The 21610-nt window shown below is 37.0% G+C and overlaps 3 protein-coding genes across 24 annotated transcripts; 2 read left to right on the top strand and 1 right to left on the bottom strand.

Moving 5' to 3' along the window:
* Nucleotides 1-612: 612 nt before the first annotated feature.
* Nucleotides 613-3080, top strand: LOC120112536 (inositol oxygenase 1-like). Its single transcript, XM_039132104.1, has 11 exons — nt 613-643; nt 763-853; nt 935-1019; nt 1387-1591; nt 1827-1886; nt 1996-2048; nt 2131-2253; nt 2369-2438; nt 2546-2624; nt 2717-2798; nt 2887-3080. Exons 1-11 carry the CDS (start codon nt 613-615, stop codon nt 2911-2913), a joined length of 906 nt encoding a protein of 301 aa, XP_038988032.1. The 3' UTR covers nt 2914-3080.
* A 1307-nt stretch (nt 3081-4387) lies between these two features.
* Nucleotides 4388-12640, top strand: LOC103711200 (K(+) efflux antiporter 6-like). Of its 22 annotated transcripts, XR_005513922.1 has the most exons (10): nt 4388-4707; nt 5354-5453; nt 6012-6066; nt 6215-6293; nt 6456-6517; nt 6746-6778; nt 8671-8747; nt 10319-10371; nt 10461-10532; nt 10623-12637. XR_005513922.1 is itself a non-coding variant. In XM_039131665.1 (6 exons), the coding sequence occupies exons 1-5, from the start codon at nt 4575-4577 to the stop codon at nt 8729-8731; spliced, it is 357 nt and encodes a 118-aa protein (XP_038987593.1). In that variant the 5' UTR covers nt 4388-4574; the 3' UTR covers nt 8732-8747; nt 10461-12637. The 22 variants fall into 22 exon arrangements, 1 of the variants encoding a protein (XP_038987593.1); XR_003386494.2 differs by lacking the exon at nt 6746-6778; XR_005513921.1 differs by lacking the exon at nt 10319-10371.
* A 2516-nt stretch (nt 12641-15156) lies between these two features.
* LOC103711233 (transcription factor KUA1-like) lies at nt 15157-17381 on the bottom strand. The gene is made up of 3 exons (XM_008797300.4): nt 16993-17381; nt 16171-16367; nt 15157-16079 (listed from the first exon to the last, which is right to left on the bottom strand). The coding sequence occupies exons 1-3, from the start codon at nt 17294-17296 to the stop codon at nt 15639-15641; spliced, it is 942 nt and encodes a 313-aa protein (XP_008795522.1). The 5' UTR covers nt 17297-17381; the 3' UTR covers nt 15157-15638.
* Between the last annotated feature and the right edge of the window lie 4229 nt (nt 17382-21610).

Genomic DNA, 21610 nt, shown 5'->3' with positions numbered 1-21610 from the left:
ATTTCAAAAATTTATTTTATTTTTAATTAAAATAAATATGGCGGCGTTAGAAGAATCGTTATATTAGGGACATTTATGCAAAAATAGTTCTTTATAAGGATATAAAAATAAATATAAATTTAGAGAGGATATTCGTGCAAATTTGAATTGTTGAAGGGTATTTATGTAAAAAACTCTATTTTTTCCCCGCTGTATTCTCTAATTCCCCGCCTTCATCCTGACTCCTTTTCCTATTCTAAGTATATTCCGGCAGTTTCCGATTTACGCAGTCAAGCCGTTAAAATTGCGTGGAACTCCCACAATTCTGGGATTTCCACGCCATGGCTGACTCATCCTTCGAATAGTCTTATACTCTTTTCTTCATCCTCGAAACCTTTAACCGGTCTCCTCCCCCCAATTAGTATCTTCTCCAGTCTTCCGTCCCGTAAATAGTCATCAAGGCCCTACGTGATCTCTAAACTAACGCCGCGTTTCCAGACATCAGTTCTGCCCCGCTTCTACCCGTTTTTGGACTCCTAAAACCACACTCCATCTAATATATACCCTTCCCTTCCTTTTCTTTCTCCACAGCAGGCAGAAGAATCGCATTGCCGGCCGTAAGCTCAAAAGAAGATGACTATCGCCAAGGAGAAGCCTCAACTTGGTAAGTTCATTGGGCTTCCTCTGTTTTCTTTTCAAAGTTGGTGAAGTTTGTGCTTGGTTTTACAATCAATGATGTGTTATGTTTCCTGATATTGTTTTTTTTTTGTTCTTTTTGTTTAGCATCAGGAGCTGAGGAAAAGAAGCTCCCTGTCGAATTGGTGTCGAATGCTGGATTTCATGTTCCTGACAATAACGCCTTTGCTATACTTTTAGGTACATTTTTTCCCTTAGTTTGTCACCATCTATGCTATATGAATTCCCATCATTGCTCAACTCAGAGAGAGAAACATTGCAGGGACTATGAAGCCAATTCGGAGAGGAAAGACGCCGTCGAAGAGTTCTATTGGAAGCAGCACATTAATCAAACAGTTGAATTTGTATGTAAAACATGCTTCTCATTTATTGATGGTTGAATGCTTTTGCTCTCCTTGTCAAGCTATATGTTTCAATTTTGGATTATTTTGGATTGATCGAAACCCATACAAGTAGATGTACATATTGTAAATTGATCTATATCTATATAAAACCATATATGTATACAACTTTATATGATAAAAATATACAATACTATCTAGTGCGGGTTCTTTCTGCCACACTATCTCGGATACTTATGATTCTGGCCAAATCATTTCATTTAAAATTTGGAGTTTTAATTTCTTATCTGTTGATGGTTGAATGTTTTTGCTCCTTATCAAGCTATATGTTTGGATTTTTTGCTCATGGTTGTTACACTTGTTTATGTAGGTAAAGAAGATGAGGGAGGAGTATGGCAAGTTGAACAAAGCAGAGATGAGTGTTTGGGAATGCTGTGAGCTACTTAATGAGTTCGTGGATGAAAGCGATCCCGATCTCGATGAACCTCAGATCGAGCATTTGCTCCAGACTGCTGAAGCTATTAGGAAGGATTATCCTAATGAAGATTGGTTGCACCTGACTGGCCTCATACATGGTACATGCATGCAATTATGCTCTAACAGCTCACATAATAACCACAACCAACAGTTCTAATCTCTTTCCTCCAATGAGCACTGTTTGATACTATCGAATCCTACTTCCTCCGCTCCTCGAAACCATTTCCCTTGTTCGATACAATATCTCGAAACATTTTATGGGATAGAGTGTGCCTTTGAAACTTTTCAATGGAAGAAACATCTAATTGGCTTTCTTTTTCTTGTGTGGTTCAGATCTGGGAAAGGTCCTTCTTCATCCTAGCTTTGGACAGCTTCCTCAATGGGCCGTTGTTGGTTAGCATCATAATTTAGTTTCTGATGCTCTCTGATTCTTTTAAGAAAGTCATCATTCTTGGTTAACCTGTTCTTCTCCTCAAATTACTAATCAGGATCCATTTCGTAGGTGACACATTCCCTGTGGGCTGTGCTTTTGACAAATCTAACGTTCATCACAAGGTTCATCCCTTATCTAAACAAAGTGGTTTGCATGGTTCGTTGCAAGTATCTAATTACTTGATTCTATGGCAAATTACTGCAGTTCTTCCAAGAGAATCCTGACAATGACAATCCTAAGTACAACACCAAGCACGGAATCTATTCCGAAGGATGTGGACTTGATAATGTTTTGATGTCATGGGGGCATGATGATTATATGTACATGGTAATAATGCAGCAACCTCTCATATCCTTGTCAATCAAACATCAAACATGAAATAATTCTCCTCTCTATGTTTGCTGAAGCTGGTTTATATCTTTTTATTCGGGTTAAATTGTAGGTGGCCAAGGAAAACAAGACCACTCTGCCTTCAGCCGCATTGTTTATTATCAGATACCATTCATTCTATCGTTAAGTCTCGACAACTTAATTGCTCCTTTGGTAGTCTCTCTTAAATAGATTATTAATTAGTTCCTCTTATTTGAAAACTAACATTATATATCTTGCCATTATTCAGCGCTGCACAGGGAAGAGGCCTATAAGCACTTAATGAATGAAGAGGATGAAGAAAATCTGAAATGGCTGAGAATATTCAAGTAGCATCTATCTCTGTTTAGCTGAAAATTTAGACACATTAGAGTTTAATGAAACATCACCTCTTTGACTAATCTTTCTGTACTATATGCAGCAAATATGACCTCTACAGCAAGAGCAAAGTTAGAATTGATGTTGAGAAAGTGAAGCCATACTATCTATCCCTCATCCAAAAGGTCGGTGTTGAATTGGAAGTAATTTTTCCTTTTTTTTCTGATACTATTCTATGTAGTATGTTTACTGATATTGGAATTTATGTTGCAGTACTTCCCGGCCAATCTGAGATGGTGAAGCCCAAAATCCTACTCTATTTGGTGGATAATATATTTTTTATTATTATGTCCCAAGGAAGTTGACGCAAGAAGAAGCAATCTGTTTGAAAGACAAAATAATATGTTTCTTTTCTTTGCCTCCTCTGTTTGAGAGTGAGAAAGCGGGACAAAGACAACATGTCTCCGTCTTCCTCATTCATACAAAAAAATTATGTTCGGTCATGTAATTAATTAATTCATGTTGATGGATGTATGTTTATTTTAAGTTATCCCATCTCTTTAGCTATACTTCAGAATCTTTTTAAAAGAAAAGGCTGGAATGCTGATGGATTTACGTAATTAAAACTTACCAAGATTTAATCGCGGTAATGCACCTTGAAGTGAAGAGCAGTTGGGATGGGAAGAGTAACCATTTTACTTATGACTATCCCATGAAACTGATCGAAGCTAAATACAAGCCTGGTCCCACTGGTCTAAAATGGAAATGCTCCTCCTTCAACACTGCTACAATGAAAAAATATTTGGAAAAACCATTGTTTATATAAAAATGAAAAAATTTAGGAAGAAATATCTCAACCTAACAACCGCCAGTTGATGGTAAATCATATGTCGTAAAATTTTTATTTTGCTATATTTTTTATAGCACTAATCTTAAAAAGAACCTAAGAGTCAACTAAAGATAGAACTCCTCCTACCGACGTCCATTATATCATAACTTAAAAAAATAATAAGAAGAAAAAAAACTACATGCGCCAAAAGAGATCGTCCACGAGAGACCGTCTGCATTTTTTTCATCCTCGTCCAGCCTCTTCATCTATCCTTTTTTTTTATCAAGCTGTTTATCCCATCTACGTGATCTTCTTTCTTCTTCATAGTTTTTTTCTCCTCCCCCAAATTCCTCTTTTTTCCAGGATCTTTGCAACTAAAAGTTTATGGAATCTAAGAAATGATACGCATATAATTCCTTATATTAGACAAAGATAAGAAATTGTGTATCAATATTGATGAATACTGTATGCTGAAAATTATATATCAATTTATCTAAACGTGTGTACTAGCTTGCGAGATGATTAATTTATTTGGTGTGTATGACCTGACTATATAGTATGTACTAGTAAAAAGTATATTCTAGTAATTATGCATCGATTTATCGAAAGATGTATATTAGATCGCTGCTAGGTATGTATCAAATAAGTTTGTAGTATGTATCAGAAAGTCGATGAGTATGTATTACGAGCCACGTAGTGTGTACTAATTTTCGAGGTTGAGACTAAATATGAGGCTGGTTTTTCGGATTCCAAAATTAGCTATCTGGATATCCCCACATTAGATGAAAATTATATTTCAAACTATTTAGATAATTAGCTTCTTAAATAACTAATTTATTTTATATATATATATATATATATATATATATATATATATATATATATATTAATTTTTTATTATAATCGTGGAACACACCCTTTTTTTTTTTTTTTTTGTCTCCAGCGAGGGCGGCGATCTCACTTCCACTCTCCGCCCTTTACCCGAAGGCCAAGCTTACATGCCCTCTTTCCCTCCCATCTCTCCTTTCGGTCCCTCGTCCACCTGCCTCGGGCTCGTTACCGTGAGCCATCGCCCTCCTCCTCGTCGTCCTCTCCGGGATGAGGAGCTTCTCCCCTTCTCCTCCCTATTCTCATGTCTTGTATCTTCTCTCCGCCCTCGGTGGCGACGGAGGCGTCGAGGGCAGCGCCGGCCCACGAGAGCTTCGCCGACATGATTGATCAGGCTCTCAGGAAGGAGTTCCCCGAAAGCGAGCAGACCGTTGGAGGTCCGTAGATCTGATACCCTCTTCTTTCTTTCCCTCGAATCTCCCTTTGTTGGCTTCGTTTGATCGCTTCTTCTGGCAATGTGATGCAAAGGGAGTTAAAATTCTCAAGTTAGGGTTCTTGATCGTAGAATTAAGGATTCGAGGGGAATCTTGATGCGCGGTGATCCAGCCCGTGCCTCGCACTTCCTCCCTTGGTCTTTAGAGTCCTTTATATTGTAGATATTTTTTAAAATCTAGTACTAATTTGGAAAAAGATTAAAGAAAACAGTTCTTTTATAAATATTTTATTTGCATTTTGCTTTATTTGATGCTGAAATGCGTATATGAAGTGCCTAAAATTCTAGTGCTAATTCGGAAAAAAGATTAAAGAAAACGGTTCTTTAGAAAGAATCTGAAACGGCTATATGAAGTGCGAGATCTGATTGAATGTTTGGAAACTTCTTTGTTGACCAAATCCGGTGCCGGGGCATATTAAACACCCTCTGACCATGCCCTACTTAGTTTTATGAGGATTCACCCACTCTCCCGCAGCATTTAGTATTCTTGGCAAACGATATGCCTTTTTTTTATTCGAGGAAATAATTTGGTCAAAATTCATTATCTCCGTTCAAAGAGCTCACTGGGTTTTTTTTCCGCCCAACATCAGCATACAATGGATTGCAAGTATTCAAACATGGCATCATTCAGGCAGGATGTTCTCCCGTAGAGTTTCAATGTTGGAATATGCACTGAAAAATAAAACGAACGTAAGTATTTCACAGTGCATAAAGTTTTTGCCTGCTCTGTTTTTTTTTTGTCTATTTCACGGAAACTGATCTTGGTGGCTTCAACAAAAGTGTTGCCGAGGAGCACGTTTACTTTCTTTTTTTCTTTTTGCATGTTTTCCAATTCCTTGTTTTCTTTCTTGTTTGCATAAGTATGAGATGAGTAAGATGAATGGCATTTCTTTGCAACGGATGAAGGATGTTATATGTACAAGGCCTATCTTCTTATATATAATCAAATATATCAAGGATGTCCTCATTTGGTGAATTATAATCTGTATCCTCCCCCCCTCTTTGTTAAGTGGGTTTCTCCATATCTTTGCTAGCTACAGGAAATTTATTATTAGCTAGAGGAAATGATTATAGTCTTTCATAGGACAATCTGTTTCTGTTGCCTAGAATTCAATTCTTTTTCCTTCTTATTTTTCATTCTAGATTCTATGCTACCATTTTGTTGAAGAAAACGTCACCTGAAAGCCTAATTTTTCCTTACTATGTGCATATATCAGGTAAAATGATTTTTTTTTGTTGATTTACTAGGAAATCTGGAAACTGTAGCCGGAGTTACGTCAAAGAAAAATGACACCAAAGAGAAGTATGTTTTACTATACTGTTAGTCCCTGGATATATTAGATTGTTCATATTTTTAGAGATAGTTCATATATTTCTGAATTGTTATATCTAGAATGTTTGCTATTCTCCAAATTGTTGACATATCAGATCTATATTTTTTGTCATCGTAGGTTGTTTCAGTTTCTTGATGTTGTCAATTTAGACAATGAGAATCTGGCAGAAGACAGCCCTACCTTGATAGACCACATGGTATGATACGACAATTTCATATTGGAAAACTCCTCTTTTTGCAAAAAAAAAAAAAAAAAAAAAATTGACACTTGAAATAGATGAATTTCTCAATCAGTTTGATTTTGTAGGTTATTATATAAGCAATTTTATTAAATGCACAAGACAAATTTGTCATTTCAGGATAATGTCTTTATTATATCAAATCCCAGGTAAAAATATCCTGTCCTGCAGTTAGACTTGAGGTATGTCTTCTGCACTTTGTCCATGATCATAAGGGTTATGTTTACTCAATATAGATTGCCAATGTTTCACCCTTTTAGTTAGTCTCTTTCTGTATAAATTAGACCTTAGCTATGAATTATTCACCATTTGATCCTATCCAGCACTTCTTCCCTGGTCAACTGAGCATTTTCTGTTCTTTCATTTGTAAATTTATCTTGGATTTGAACCTTTGCCATCCTGAAATGCAGGCTTCTCCGTCATAATGCCTCCTGTAATCCTTGGTATAAATTTCCTCACCATTAGTTGATTTTCCACCACTCAACCTATGGTTTATAGTATATACTTTTATTTGGAACTCTTTGGCTCAGGGTTTCCTTTCAGGTCACATGTCAAATAAATTGGTTCTGTATTATCAATGATCAAAATTTTGGCTGAAGTTTTAAACATATATGTTTGTTAGTGCATGAGCGCATGCCTAATACTTATCGAACCATATATGCTAGCGTGAGACTGATTTTGGTGGAAACAACATCAGTTCTGGTCATTTTGGCTCCAATGGAATAGGTTTCATCGTGAATGAATCCACTGGTTAGTTGTATACAATGTATTAAGTTGGTCATAACCCACATGTTTCTTGCAATTGCACTTTTCTTCTATAGCTTAGTCACTAGAAGTGAGTGCGAGTGCGGATGCGGGAATGAGGAAGCGGCTGTCATAAAAATGAATTTTAGTAAGAAATGCTTAGCGGGTCTTGTGCATATATTATCTAGTGCACATGTTTAGACTAACCAGTGCAGGCATTTAGGCTGAGTATGTTTAACAAGATATTCACATCTAAATGACTAGCTGCACACATTTAAACTACCTGGTGTGCATGGATAAATAGGAAATAATCTGTTGCATGTAGTATACACACTTAGACAAATTGGTATATCATAAGTGTGATTCACATTTGGGCTAACCAGTTCACATATTTATCGGTACACATAGAAAATATGGAATAGTATGTGTACCTCGAGGGTGTACATCTTTTTACTAACTGATGCGCATATTCTAGAGTATAAAATTTGGGTATTGGATGCACATGTTTCATGTTGATCGGGCAAGAGAAAATTAGGTCAGAAAAATTGAAAAAACAGCTGATCCTGCAGAGAAGATAAAAATGGCCATTTCTTCAAATCTGAAAATGTGAAGGGCCATTCATGCAAAATACCCTACAGCATTTTATGCTTTATAAGATATTATGATCTTGGAGGGTTTTTCATTTTTTTTCCTTTACGAGTAAAAAAAGAAATATAATTTGGTATTTCACTTTTATATTCGTTTTTTTTTTAAAAATAGTAGTTTCACCAAGGTCCGCCGTACCAGTACCGGTCGGCGTACCGGTGGCGGCCCGGACCGGTACGAAATTGGTCTCGTACCGGTGGCGTACCGGTCCGAACCGGTCCCGTACCGGTCTCGTACCGGTTCTTCAACAATAAACTATCGGTACCGGATTCCACGCTAATCCGGTGCCGGTTTCAGGCCGGACCGGCCCGTACTGGCTCGTACCGGCCGGTACGGCAGACCATGAGTTTCACCTTTGAAATCAAATCTGTTTTTGCTTAGCCAATTTTTTAATGATCACAATTGTTGTTTTTTATTGAGTGCATCTTTCACTGTGGCAACTTCGATGCCTCTTCCAATGTACTTATTACTAACCCTAATCGGTCGCCCCTTTTATTCACTGACACCATCCATATCTCCCTCTCTCTCATTCTCATATGTGATTGCACTAGGTTATAACTTGGCCATCAATCTTGACATGGGTGATTAGAATCATGCTATATTCTTCATAATCTCATCCATATATGCAATTTATTGTTCCACCCTATTCTCACATTATTAGCATGATTTTAATAGACATGGTGCCTCTTCATTCGCCTATAACTAATGCAACAACAAAAGAGATTTGAATTTTTTAGCAGGTAATCATAACCAACAAATCTTGTGCCATTGATTCAGTTTCATTATATGAACTATACTTTGGGACACATTCTCATCGGGGGCATGTTTTAACTAATCCTCTCCCACAACTTCCATCTTGGCCATCTTAGACTTTGTTGATATTGCATATGTTGCTTGGAATCTACTCTACATGATGACACGCATTTCATTGAATATTTTTTTGCAGGTTGATATCTGATCTTGTTGTGGTCATTGTGTCTGCAACCTGTGGTGGCATTGCCTTTTGACTGTCCTGGACAACCGGTATGTGCAAATAAGTTACTTTTTTCTTGCTTACCATTAACTACATTAGCTGAAGAAACATGCTATGGTTATCAAGTGTTGAACTATAATTCTCAGTTATCTTTTTCTCTTATAATTATTTATAGTATATTAGAATTCTAGGAAGGGGGGTGGGGGAGGGGAGATTCGGAAATCTCATAGAGTTTGTTTTTAGGGAGAGGGGGCGAGGTGGGGGGAGGGTGCTGTCAAGCTCGTATGATGGTGTTGCCTGTAGCAAATTTTATTGTGGATATTCTTTTTACTCCCAAATTCAGATAAAGGTGGACAGTAGCACCACAAATTAATCTATGGAATCAATGTAGTGCCTAAAGGCTAGATCTTTGTCTTCATCATGGTTCATCGAACTAGTACTAGAGGGTGTACCGGTTGGCGATTGGTTTGGCACGGTTCCAGGACATACCATGCCTTTTCAGGGCGTACCAAAATAGGGAGAGCCTGAGAGGGAGAAGTAGAGAGAGGAAGAGATAGAGGGAGGGAGGGCGAGGGAGAGGGAGGGAGAGAGGATCGGCCATGGTGTTGTCTTCTGAGGAACAGGGGAGAGGGAATGAAGCAAGGAATCGTGATTTTCTATTACTTTTTTCATTTTAAAATTTCAAATTGAAGTCGTCAAACTGTTCACCGAGTTCATCAAAGGAAAGTTGGCAGATGGTATGCCGACTTCAATACGAAATTTAAAAATAAAAATAGGATTTTGAAACAGAAGACCGCAATTATGATCCTTTGCTTCATTCTCTTTCTCCCTTGTTTCATAAAGGACGGCACCATGGCTAGTCCTCTCTATCTCTCTTCCTCTCTCTCCCTCTCTTTCTCTCTCTTTCTCCCCCCTCTCGGCGACAGAGGAGGGTGATCGAGTCTTTTATGTGCTGAACAGAACGGGATGCTTGAACCATGTCATTAACCAACCGGTCCGGTTCAATACGCCCCGAACGGGTGGGTTCGGTATGATTTAGCTATCCATAGTTTCAATATAAGTTGCTAGAATCCTCAGAGCTTGTTGACTATGATTATTAGGCTATGTGGATGTTGATACCCTTTTATTTTCCATTAAATAAAATAGGTAATATGCTAGCATAGTTTTTCTTAAGACAGAGAAAACCTATTGCTGTGCATATATGTCCTTGCATGGGGCATGCTATAATACTATGATTTTAATGCATACAACATTGTGCTCATGTCCGTGTGGTATTACAACAGAAGGGACTAAAAGTATTTGATATTTCCAATTTATGTGGTTTAAATATTATATTTTTGCTATCCCCATAAGTATCTCACTCTTTTCAGAGTCAATAAAAAAAGATATCTGTGTCTGTTTGAATACATTTTGATGTATTTTTATATTGGCAGCTAGTATTAACAACAGAAGCATTTGAAATTATTTTAAGCTGGATTAATGTGGTAATTTTGCTCTGCAGCTGAAATGCTAGTTATGTAACAAGTCAGGAATAAAAAATTTTCACTCGCCAATCATATTTTTGTAGTGCATAATTGATGTAAAACATAAAAGGTGACAATTGTTTATTTCTGTTAAACAGGCATTCCTAGTTGTGGTGGGTTAATGTCAGTGCATATGTGCAGATGTAATTATGTATGTATCTATGCATGCATTCATGTATGCACACATCTTTTAGATCTTCCTGAGCTACTGTCTGTCTTGATTGACCTTCTCTTTTACAGGTTGACACGGTTGCTCAGTTTGGTGTAATTTTGCTTGTTTTCGTGTGGGGCTCGGAGTTCTCTGCAGCAAAGGTTTAATTTGTATCCTTGTAGATGCATCTTAACAATTTTATGACAGATGCATGCTTCCCAAATCATGACCATCTCCAAATGCATTTGCAGCTTCGCGTTGTTGCATGAAGTTGCTGTTCTTGGGGGCTTACTTCAAACTTTTCTTTTCACGTGCTTATGTGGTATAACCGCTTTAGTATGTCTTGCTTCCTCATTGACAAGTTTTGAGATGAATTCTGTTTTTGGCTCTATCTAATCTAAAACATACACAAGATCTTTAGTCCTTTTGTTGATATCTTAAAATCAACAAGGAGTGCTTTGCTGAAGCAAATATATATGTTGCAGGACAAGTTCACTTTCATTCTCAATCTGCCAATAACAATCATTGCGACCATCATATACTAGCTACATTGGAAAATTTCATATTTCATGAAAAAACGTTATGTGCACAATTTGCTCATTTTCCTTACTACGTTACGGTGACTACCTCATGGTTATAAACTATGCTAATTTCTCTTGACAAAATTAAAGTTGATTGTTTTGACTCTTTACTTCTTGTCTGACTCACCTCATGTTTTAATAAAAACATAGTTTTGTTATCTGAACTAAAGGTTGACTTGAGGAATCTGTCAAGTTTCTTTTACATGAAGCATTTTGCATTGTTTCACTAGCATTTTTTATTATGAAACATTCAAAGGGATTTATAGATATTAGATCATCTTTCCTAACAATAGCTCTTGATTATATTTGAAAAATTGTGAAAATCAGGATAACCTTCAGTGATACTAGTACTATATTTAGCTTGAAAACTTCTTGCATCTATTGACAGAGTAATATTTTTGTTCCCTTTGCCCCTCTCTATTGATGCCAAGTGCATGATGTGGCATGGGTCGCGAGTCCAAGCCGCATGGGTCGTGGGTCCTATATGCGTAGGTCTCGAGACACGACTAGTTTTTGATGATTAGTTATTTTTTCTATCTTAATTAGGAAAGTTTGATGTTAGTAAATTCTAGGAAGTTTTGATTTTTATGAACTTTCATTTTAAGAACTTTGATGTTATTAGGAAAGTTAGTAGTTTGGGTTTTTCGAGTTGGAATGGAACTTGGAATCCTATATTGAAAGGTTGAAGAAAAGCGTCCTTTTTTATTACTTATAAATACCTCCATTGAGGCTCCTCTTGTAATCATACTAGAAACATTTGAGTTATCGATTAGTGAGAATTCTCTTATAGGAATTATTCTTGCCTTCTTAGTATTCTCTCTCCTCTCTTTTGGTGAATTTCTAGGATTCGCGAGTGAACAAGCTGTATCCTTGGAGTGGCCAAATAAGATCATATTTTTGGCCTTGGAGGAGTGTTTCACCTCTGCTCCTCTTTCAACTACCATCTTCCTATTCTAACACATTGTTTTGTACGGGTCATAATAGGGTTTCTTCTTTGCCATAATTGACTGTGTTGATTTACCCTTTCTCTTTCGAATTTTCAGCCCAATTCAATACCTCCTTGGCTTCGATATTGGAGCACAATTTCAGGATGTCCTGCCGCCACAATGTTGAAGAGCGTGTTCAACGAGTACGAGATCTATGAAACATCGAATTAGATGAATTGTGCCACCAGTTTGAACAACTTTAAGATGAAATTCAACGACTTCAACAGCATCAAGAGCAACATGAATGCTGACATCGTTAGGATTTCAATCATTATTCTAATAGAGAGCTATTTGATGATGAAAGCAGATGTTCCAATAAAATAGTGGAAGATTTCAATTCATTCTACAGCATAAGAGCATCTTCATCGAGTAAAGAAGATATCCGATGCCACCGTGAACAGAGACCACATCACAACCATCGTAACTTCGGCATCAAAATAGACATTCTTAATTTTGAAGATTTCCTGCAACCTAAAGAGTACATTGATTGGCTCTACATAGATGAACAAGTCTTCGAGCGTAATGAAGTTTCCAACGATTGATGGATGAAGTTAGTCGCCAGCAAGCTCAAAAAGTATGCATCAATTTGGTGGAAAATCCATATATTATTCTGTATAATATAATCATAAAGAATGGGTGTGAAATCCATATCAAGATTGCAAGCTATGCATTATAACTAAGTAAGACATAATTATTAAACTTGCATAGAGATTGATTTTATCAGAAGTTTGCATCATTGATCCAACTTGATTTGTATTAAAAATTAAAATTATTTAAATAAAATATATAATATAAAGTATTGGAAGTTTTGTATATTAAATACTATTGTTACTTTTTACTTGTAGCATAAATAAAAAGAATCATGAATTATATATTTTAAAAAAAATAAAAAATATATGTGAATGTAGCAATTTTTTGGAATTATATATTTTTAAATATTTTTAAAATAGGGTTTCAAAATATTATAAAGAACAAAAAGAAGTTTTTTATTTTTTTATTTTTTGTCAAATGGAAGAGGATTGATTTTTTGTAAAAAATGATTAACTATTAAAGTATAAAATACCATGATTTATTTGAAATGGCCGTAATTTATAATATGAACAAGTGTTGAATAAATATGATAAAACTTAATTGTATGTTAAAAGTTAATGTTGTCATAAACCTTGATATTTGTATCTGAAAAAAAAATCTTGATATTCATGTTCGAATCCGGATCCAAAATAATCTTGATATTCATATCGGAATCCAGATCAAAAAAACCATAATATTTGTATCTAAATCCGAATCCAAAAAAAATCTTAATATCTGTATTCTTATCTTATATCTAGCAAAATTGTAAGTATATATTTAAATTTGTGTTTGAATTTAATTAGATACAAAGATTTATATCCAAATCTGATCCGAATCGGATATTGGAATGGATTCAATCGAATAATATCCAATCCGTTTTTAGCCTTAGAATCCTATTCGGATATCAAGGGATGGCGTTGGACCAATGGTAGCGACAGATGCTGCCTCCTAACTTCTCCCACCATAGCGGCGGAACATGCCAAAACGAAAGCTTCTTTCTTCTCTTTATATATTTCAATCGGCCTCAGATTCTCCCAAGACTGGACTCTATGCCTGAATATTGAAGATAATAAATAATAAGTGATTTGCATAATAGTTTACATTCAAGTTGCGCTTGATCAATCAAGCTTATAGAATAGCACAAGGGACAAAAAAAAATAAAAAAAAAAGATAATGAGTATATTTTATTATCCAACATCTATTTGTTGTGCATGAAAAATACAACCATGGACTGTCTATTACTGGCATATATGCTGGATAATGAGTACAAGAAGTGAAGCCCTGTAATCGCAGATCCATTTCACACATCTTTCCGTTCGGTTTCCATCAAAAGAAAACAAGGAGCACAATGGCTATTAGTCCAGAAGGAGGACAGGGATATCCATGAGCTGGTAATGTCTGCTGGCCTTCTCTGATGTTGGTTACTTGGTCTAAATCCCCAGGGAATTATGTGGACAGAGACGCCATTAGGTGGTATCATCCATTGCAACAAGATGTGCTTTCGGACACCTCATTTGATAGGTACTTGTCATGTAGCAGGACACGGTAGTTCACCTGTCACCATCCTACAAAAGTGCCTGTCTGATGTCTCGAGCGCAAAATTAGGAGCGGCCTTGCATCATTTGGAACCGGGTTTTAGGACTTCAAATTCATAATATAGTTATTCAAGGTCTCATTTAGAACCTCCGATTTAATTTGCAATCATTGGCCTCCCGACTTTCTAAGCCTGGATGCATGGCCTGTCCTCCAATTTAGTTGTGAGCATATCAGGATCATTGTGTGTCTTAAAAATCTATTCTTCACCGAGAAGGACCAAGGACAGAATTGAACAAGGAAACAAAAACCAGAGAGATACGTTCACAAAGGGCCAATCAAAAAAGAGTGGTCCAAGTTCTCCAAGCCATCAGCAATAAGTCAATTTTGGAGCCCACATTAGAAACATTATTCTTGTTCATGAAATCAATTGTGGTAGGCTCTCCCTCCCCTTGGTTTCTCTCTCGTCATCCATCTGTGTGGCAGCAGCCAAAACTCTCGGATGAGTGAAATATGATAGCCGGCCTGTCCCTTTTTCACTCGACGCAGATATCCTTGCTTACCAAACTTTCCTGAGCCCTCAACAATCCCCACGATTTCGATCGATTTCTTTTCTTGGAATTATTCCTCATCTTTCCTTTTCCTGAAAATTGAGCTTGGATTCCTATTTGTGTTGCTTTTCTAGAATATATGTTAAGAAAATTCCCATACATCTTTTAAGATCACATCAATGCATCACCACCAAATTCTATCTTCTTTTTCTTTAGCAATCTAGAGAAGATCTTGTCTCATTTTATGCGATCCTTAACATGGGAAGTGCCAAATTTATAAATTAAGGAATGCAAACCAGAAGGAGGTGATTTTCCCCAGTATCGTCACGTGTTCGATCCACGCTCACCGCAATAATTTAAAATTTATAAATTAAGTTGCTAATAAAGGCCGGATGGCTTTGCTATGCCATCAAGTAGCATTACTGCAGGCTGATAAAAAGAGAATCAAATGCCTTTTGATCTTTTCATTTTTATTGAAGGGATCCCTCCCACATGAAAAGCCACCTAACAGTCATTGCAGGCTAAAGGAAATAATTGCTACTTTTGTTTGAAGAAATAATCATCTTTGCAAATAAACTTTTATTAATTTGAGGAAAATGGAAGTGATGCAGAAGATTAGCATCAGAACAACACGTACAGGTTTGTCAGCTGCACAACCTAACTTTGGTTATATAGCAAGAGAAGCCACCAAATCATTTGCTTGGGAGTTGGGACCCATGAGCCCCTATTTTTTCTTCGAGGAGATACGAGAGGAGAAAAAGAAACCACCTTGATGCAAGCACTGTATCCAACTATAGAAAAAGAGCAGTCACAAAGCACATATCACGAACTTCATTTGGCGTACAGATGCACATAATAACCCAAGTCGGTGGTGGTGGGGACAAGGTGCCCAAGTCAAGGCTGATAGATTGGCTGTCATTTTCTTCTACCTGTGCTGAACTCAAATACGTAGCAAAAGCCTTGCAAGGAAATCTAACATATGATCCTACAAATATATATATATATATATATATATAGAATAACATCAATTACAAAAACGTAGAATCTTACGTCGTATAACCTTTCCTTCCACTATTATGAGTCTTGAGGAAACGTTGAACTCCAAAAGGTGAGTCTGTTCGATGTCTTCCGGCCACTTTGGTAACTCTAATTGTCCCGACGAAGAGAGAGTTCGGCGATGAATTATTTTGATCCAAGGGCCTCGTTGAGGAAATGCCGAGCTCTAAATTCAGTGGTGAGAGGTGAGCACGAGGCCTTTCCACTAAAGGCGACTGCGGCAATGGACAAGCAGATGAATTAGGCATCAGTGGGAGGGAAGAAGGCAGCTGGGTTTCTTGTTCTGAAGAGTTGAGATCGATCGCAATGATCTGAGAAGAAGCTCCACAATATGTTGTCAAAGTAGGAGGAGCATGCAATTCGCTCGAGATGGAAGGCTCTTTGAACTTGGAAGAATCAGTGACTCGAGCTGCCCTGTCGCAACCTGCAACCTGAAGGAGAAGCGACGAGAATGAATTCGATCCCTTGTTTCTAAGGAAAGTTGTGCAGGAAGAAAATTCATTGATTTTTTTTTTTTTTTACCACATCGAAGACGCTGGATCGGCGCTTCTTCTCGTTAAGGCTGTTCTGCCGCAGAAAATATTTCTGAGCATGACTGGCCACCTGAGTTGGGGTCCTCGTGGTCACGAAGCTTCGGGAGATGCCTCGCCAATCTCCCTTTCCAAGGATCTCAAGCCCAGTTAGAAATGACCTATGCTCTTCCTCAGTCCATGGAAGTCCTAAGGACCATAGGACCAATTAAATCATCCAAATTGTGAATATGATGAGACATTAGAACAAAGTCAGCAACTAGAGCTGAACGGAGAAGAACAAAATAATAGGATCGGTAGGATAGTTGTGAAAAGTAATCAAGACAAGTTCTAATATAACTGTGGATTTATGGACCCACTAGTTCATTAATATGAAGATGATAAATAATGCAAATGGAAGGCAGCTCAGAAAAGAATGCCTGCAAACAATTTTGAAGAGCAGAATATCATATATCAGTCGTCGCCCAAGTATGATATATATATATTGATGTTTATGGATCAAAATGCCAGTTACATAAGGAAGGGTGATAGAGAGACCTCAAGCACAGGAGAAAGAGTTTTAAGATTTGCGTATGCAAAAAAAAAAAAAAGAGGATAATATACCTGAAACTTGAATTATGGGTGCAATACATACAGATAAGCTTAGATGAAAATTTAAAGACACAAAATTCAAACATAAAGTTAATGAGATTCTCTTCTTCGTCATGGATCATGATACTGCTGAATTTTTATCAGATCTTTATATCCCAAGAGGAAGTAAATAAGCGAAAAAAAATCCTCAAGCAAGAGAAGGAAAGAAATAAGAGTTTCTCACCCTTTTTCCTCTCCGGTGTTGCGCCGAGAAGACCATCCGAGAGATAGCCATTAGAAATCTTCTTAGTGGTTTCATCAATGGAAACAAGTGAAGAAGAACAGGATGATGAAGGGGAGGCAGAAGAAGAAGCGAGATAGGATGAGGAGGCCAAGCATTCCGTGCTCAAGCTCTTCTTCATAGGGTAAGTTAAAAGAAGCTGCACCCCAAATAGCCTCAGTCCTCCACTACCGACCACACCTCTTGGGGTGCTGCAGGTCCTTGAATTGTGCCCATTGTTCCCACAATGAGAGCACTTCCTTCCCATCCTTCAGCTCTACAAGCCTAGAGACACCCACACACTTGAAGAGAGTCTAAATTATATTGCTGGGTCATAGCTAGGATGTGGATTAATAAGACCAGCCAAGAACAGGAAAGGAATGGCTGGACAGCTTTTCTTTGTCCATACGCTTCATGGGTTGTGTCATCATTGGTGACATCGCTGACATCTCTTACATGTATGCGTGCGACTGCTTTTTTATTGCATGTGGGTGGACATACGTAGAGCTGTAGACTTAGACATGCACATATAGGATCAAGTACCTTATGTATAGTATCCGTCCCCCCTCTTCCTTCTAAAATCTAGGAATATCTTATTTGGATATTAGCATAATCTCCAGGTCTAACAATCAGAAGTCAGCTCCATTGAGCTCTTGTCAAGAAAGACTAATACAATTAGCTATTTGTTTTGCCGAGCAAAGACTTTTTTTTTATAGATATGACATTGGAATCCTTCATATTAGATGCTTGCACTCGTGTGTGGTGAGATCTTGTCGTGCGCGCGCGCGAGAGAGAGAGAGAAATTGGGGGGTGGTTGGAAGAAGACAAGATCCGCCAATAGTTTGAAGGTGAGTAGCTGGAACTAACGTGGTATAGAAAGAGTTGTTTGAAGTTTGGATGCTAGTGAGGCACTTCTTTAATTGAGTTGCTCGATCCAACAATTCTTTTTGACTATCTTATAGAGAGATCTATGTATGAAATGACTAAACAAAATGTTATTTTATCTTCCATGGACTTTGGAAATTCAAATTCTGAAGTTCAACTAGGAAAATTTACAGGTTAAATTCCATTAAGATGCTATCCGACATCGGTTGCCCGATTTTTACTTAAAAGAACATCGTCAGTTAAATTGACACATTATCCACCTTCAATGGTAGACTTTTCTAGAAGTCCTTGGCAAACTTGTGGGTCAATTATGTTTTAATGAAAAGCCAGTTAGTTCATTGTCCAACCCATGGGAATGAAAGAAAGGGGAGTTTTTTTCTGAAAGGAATGAAACACACAACTTGAAAGTTATTTTCTTATCATACAAGCAAGTGCAGAAAAGGTTCAAAGAAATGCAAATGGACATTGTGATAAAAGATTCTCATGTTGGGCCTCCCTTATCATCAAAAAAGATATAAGATTCTCAGGGGATATTGAGAAGATATTTGTCCTTGTTTTGCCTATCAGGGGAACTATCATTCATGGGCCAGCTCAAGAACCGACATCAGTTAAATAGCTTTCATGATTCCATGTACGCCCAAGTTGGGAGTACAAAAATATGTAGCTCCTTTGCACTATTAAAGAAGCCCCCACTTTCATACTCCAGTTGTATGATTAATATGTTGAGGATTTATTCTTTCTGAGATAAAAAAGTTCAAACATTGCTGCTGAGGAAGTCTTCACTGAGCGACTTGTTCTTGTTCACCGGCTTTCTGAAAGTGCTTTATTATTCTAATGCCTCGAGCTGGGATTTTCTTTTGTGTGCTGTTGCTTTTTGACGAGATCACTACTCTTTATAGGTGTAATCTGCTTTAGATGGCAGCACAAATGCTCCTTTAGTTTCCACTCTAATAAGTAATACAATAATACAAAGTGCTAAGTGCTAATCACCTGTGGATGGTGACCAATATCTGTATGCCTTTAGGGGAAGATAAGACAGCCATCGACCGCTTATTTAGATAACAAGAGCTGTTTAATCTCGCATCAAAGCATCCAATATTATATTAGATTAGAGAATCCAATACATGGTTGGTGATCAGATATGGAACCTTTTAGATACTACTATGTTTAATTCCTATGAAGTCTTCTTACCTGATCTCTTGCTAATTAACTTTCTTCACCTTCCCACATTTTCAAATAAAGTAGCTGAAGGCTTTGCTTCTGCTACAGGTCATATGCCACCTCAGGGCTTTCTTTAACGCTGGTGGGGAAGTAAGACACAGCATTCAGATCCAAAGCAAATGACAGGTGGGAGAAGGTTTGGTAGGCTGCAAAGGCTCCAAAGCAGTACAGTCCAACATCTGAGAAGCTTGTGGAGGTAATTTTCAGCACAATTTGTAGTAGGTTTATGCCAAGATATCCTTTTGCCTTGAAATCTTCTACTCAAATTGGTGGAAAGGACCCAACACACTGCGCTGGAGTGCACATGCTTGCAAAAGGACTGGATTTTTATTATCATAAATGAGATTTCCTACATAATCATACTACCACTACCACATCGCTGCGAACAACTCGAACAATCTAAAGCCTTAAGTCATTCAGTAATATTGATGTCAGAGTGCATAGTGGGCCATCTAATATCAAGAACCTATATTTCTAATCATGATCAACAGAGATTAAATAAACTGTGGACTTCATTCGCATAATGAATGGTTGACAGGCTGCCTCATCTTTTACATTAGAAGAAAAAAAGACTGAAAACTATCATTAAGGCCTTTTCTTCTTGTACACCAGCTGGTCATGATGATCGAATTAATAAATTTATTTGATCGAGATATAAAAATTTCAAATTTCCAAAACTGCAAAAATTGCTTGGTTTTTGGTTTCAGCTTTATCAAGATATAAAAAAAGAAAAGAACATCCACCAATTCTTGAGATTCTCAGAAGTTGACATTATCTCGCAGTTGCTAGGTTTCAGCTTTTAAAGCACTAGATAACCTCGATCTGCATTGCAGCACTGGCCACCCCTGCAAAGGGTGAAAACATCATTATACTTTTGAATCCGGATGAAATATTCTTATCAAGAATCCAGTTCAGGAAATTTATGTCTACTCAAATTCTTTTAAATAGAAGCCATGATTAGCACGATGTGTCGGCCAAGATATTATTTAACTCATAAGATGAACTGGTAATACTTTTATGTCATTAAGTGATGCACCATGATGCATCGAAAAATGTTAGTTCTGTTCGGTGAAAGTATGTCAATACCAACTTTGAGCATTTATCTAACAAAGCAGTCGGGCGATCACATCATGCAGTGCATAGTTAATTCCATTGATCAGGATAATTGAATTGATTCATATGTTTTTGCTGCTCGACAAGGACATCTCCTCTAACCAATTCTTATATAGTTTCTAGAGAAGTTGTGCTTAATAAACAAACCGGGTCGATTTGTTTATGATTATAGAAAACTTGGGATTATAGAAGGAATCACATCATAATCGCCTGATGGTGGTGTTGATGAGGAGCACCACCACATGGGTCACTTTCCACTCTCCAAGACCTCACCCACCCAAACCTCATTGGCTTTCCAATCCCAATGATCAAGACGAAACCAAAACACAGGCTGCATATAGTTGTAAGCTACAAGATACATCACCAACCCTCGCTTATTTGCTAAATGTTTCCATGTCACACAAGTTGTTGTAAGGGAGCATTGGATCAATATTCTTCCTTCATTATCATATTAACATGGAGGAAAAATTCATGGACCAAGTGGCTACAGCTTCATGCTCTGAATGATTGGTAACGCAACAATTGCAAGGAGTATATGGATAGTTGGATATTATTTAGTTACTGCTGCAAAGAGATGCATCCTACTAGTACTCAGAACACAAAACTACAAGAGCAAGTCAAAAATTAGAAAATGGTGATTGAGAAACTTATAAGATTTGAGTAAAGAGTGATGCTTTGGTAAAAGTATACAGGTAATTTTGTCCTCATAAGAGGAAATATGGATAATATTGACCTTCCATTTTGTGTTGATCTGGTTGGTTCAAGTAGGAGGAGTTTTGGCTTTTTTTTACCCCTCATGTACATTAACTATAATAATTCGATGAGAAAATTTAGCACACCCTCGTATGCACCACGTCATGCTAACGGAAAATATGATAGAATACTTTCCCATGTCACATAAAATCAAATTCTTAAATGCTATAGATAGAGAAATACTAACTTATCCTTTATATTACATTGAAAGCTCTATTTGAAAATTCGAATTTTTTGTACCATATGTTCTTAACCTTTATCTTAAGGACTAGTTTGGTTTGCGGGAAAAGGAGGGAGAAAAGTATGATCAATGAAAAAAATAAAGAAAAACCTCTTATTTAGTTGAAATTTTCAAAAGAGAGAGATGAGAAAGTAGCATTCAGAATAAGATTCTCATATTTCATGGAAAAGAAAAATTTATGAGGGACATGAGAAAGCTACTTTTTCACCAGTTGAAAATTGAGGTTTTTTTTTTCCAAAACTACCTTTAAGCCATCAAAATTCATGGATAATATCTTTTCTTTTATTAAGGGTATAATAGATATTTTATATAATTTTTTTAGAAAAGTAGATACTCAACCAAACATACCAAAATCATTTTTTCAGGCAT

This window comes from Phoenix dactylifera, chromosome 11 (assembly GCF_009389715.1).
Source record: "Phoenix dactylifera cultivar Barhee BC4 chromosome 11, palm_55x_up_171113_PBpolish2nd_filt_p, whole genome shotgun sequence".
Lineage (NCBI taxonomy): Eukaryota > Viridiplantae > Streptophyta > Magnoliopsida > Arecales > Arecaceae > Phoenix > Phoenix dactylifera.
The sequence above is the reverse complement of the archived record's forward strand: the minus strand, read 5'-3'. Positions and strand labels throughout refer to the sequence as shown.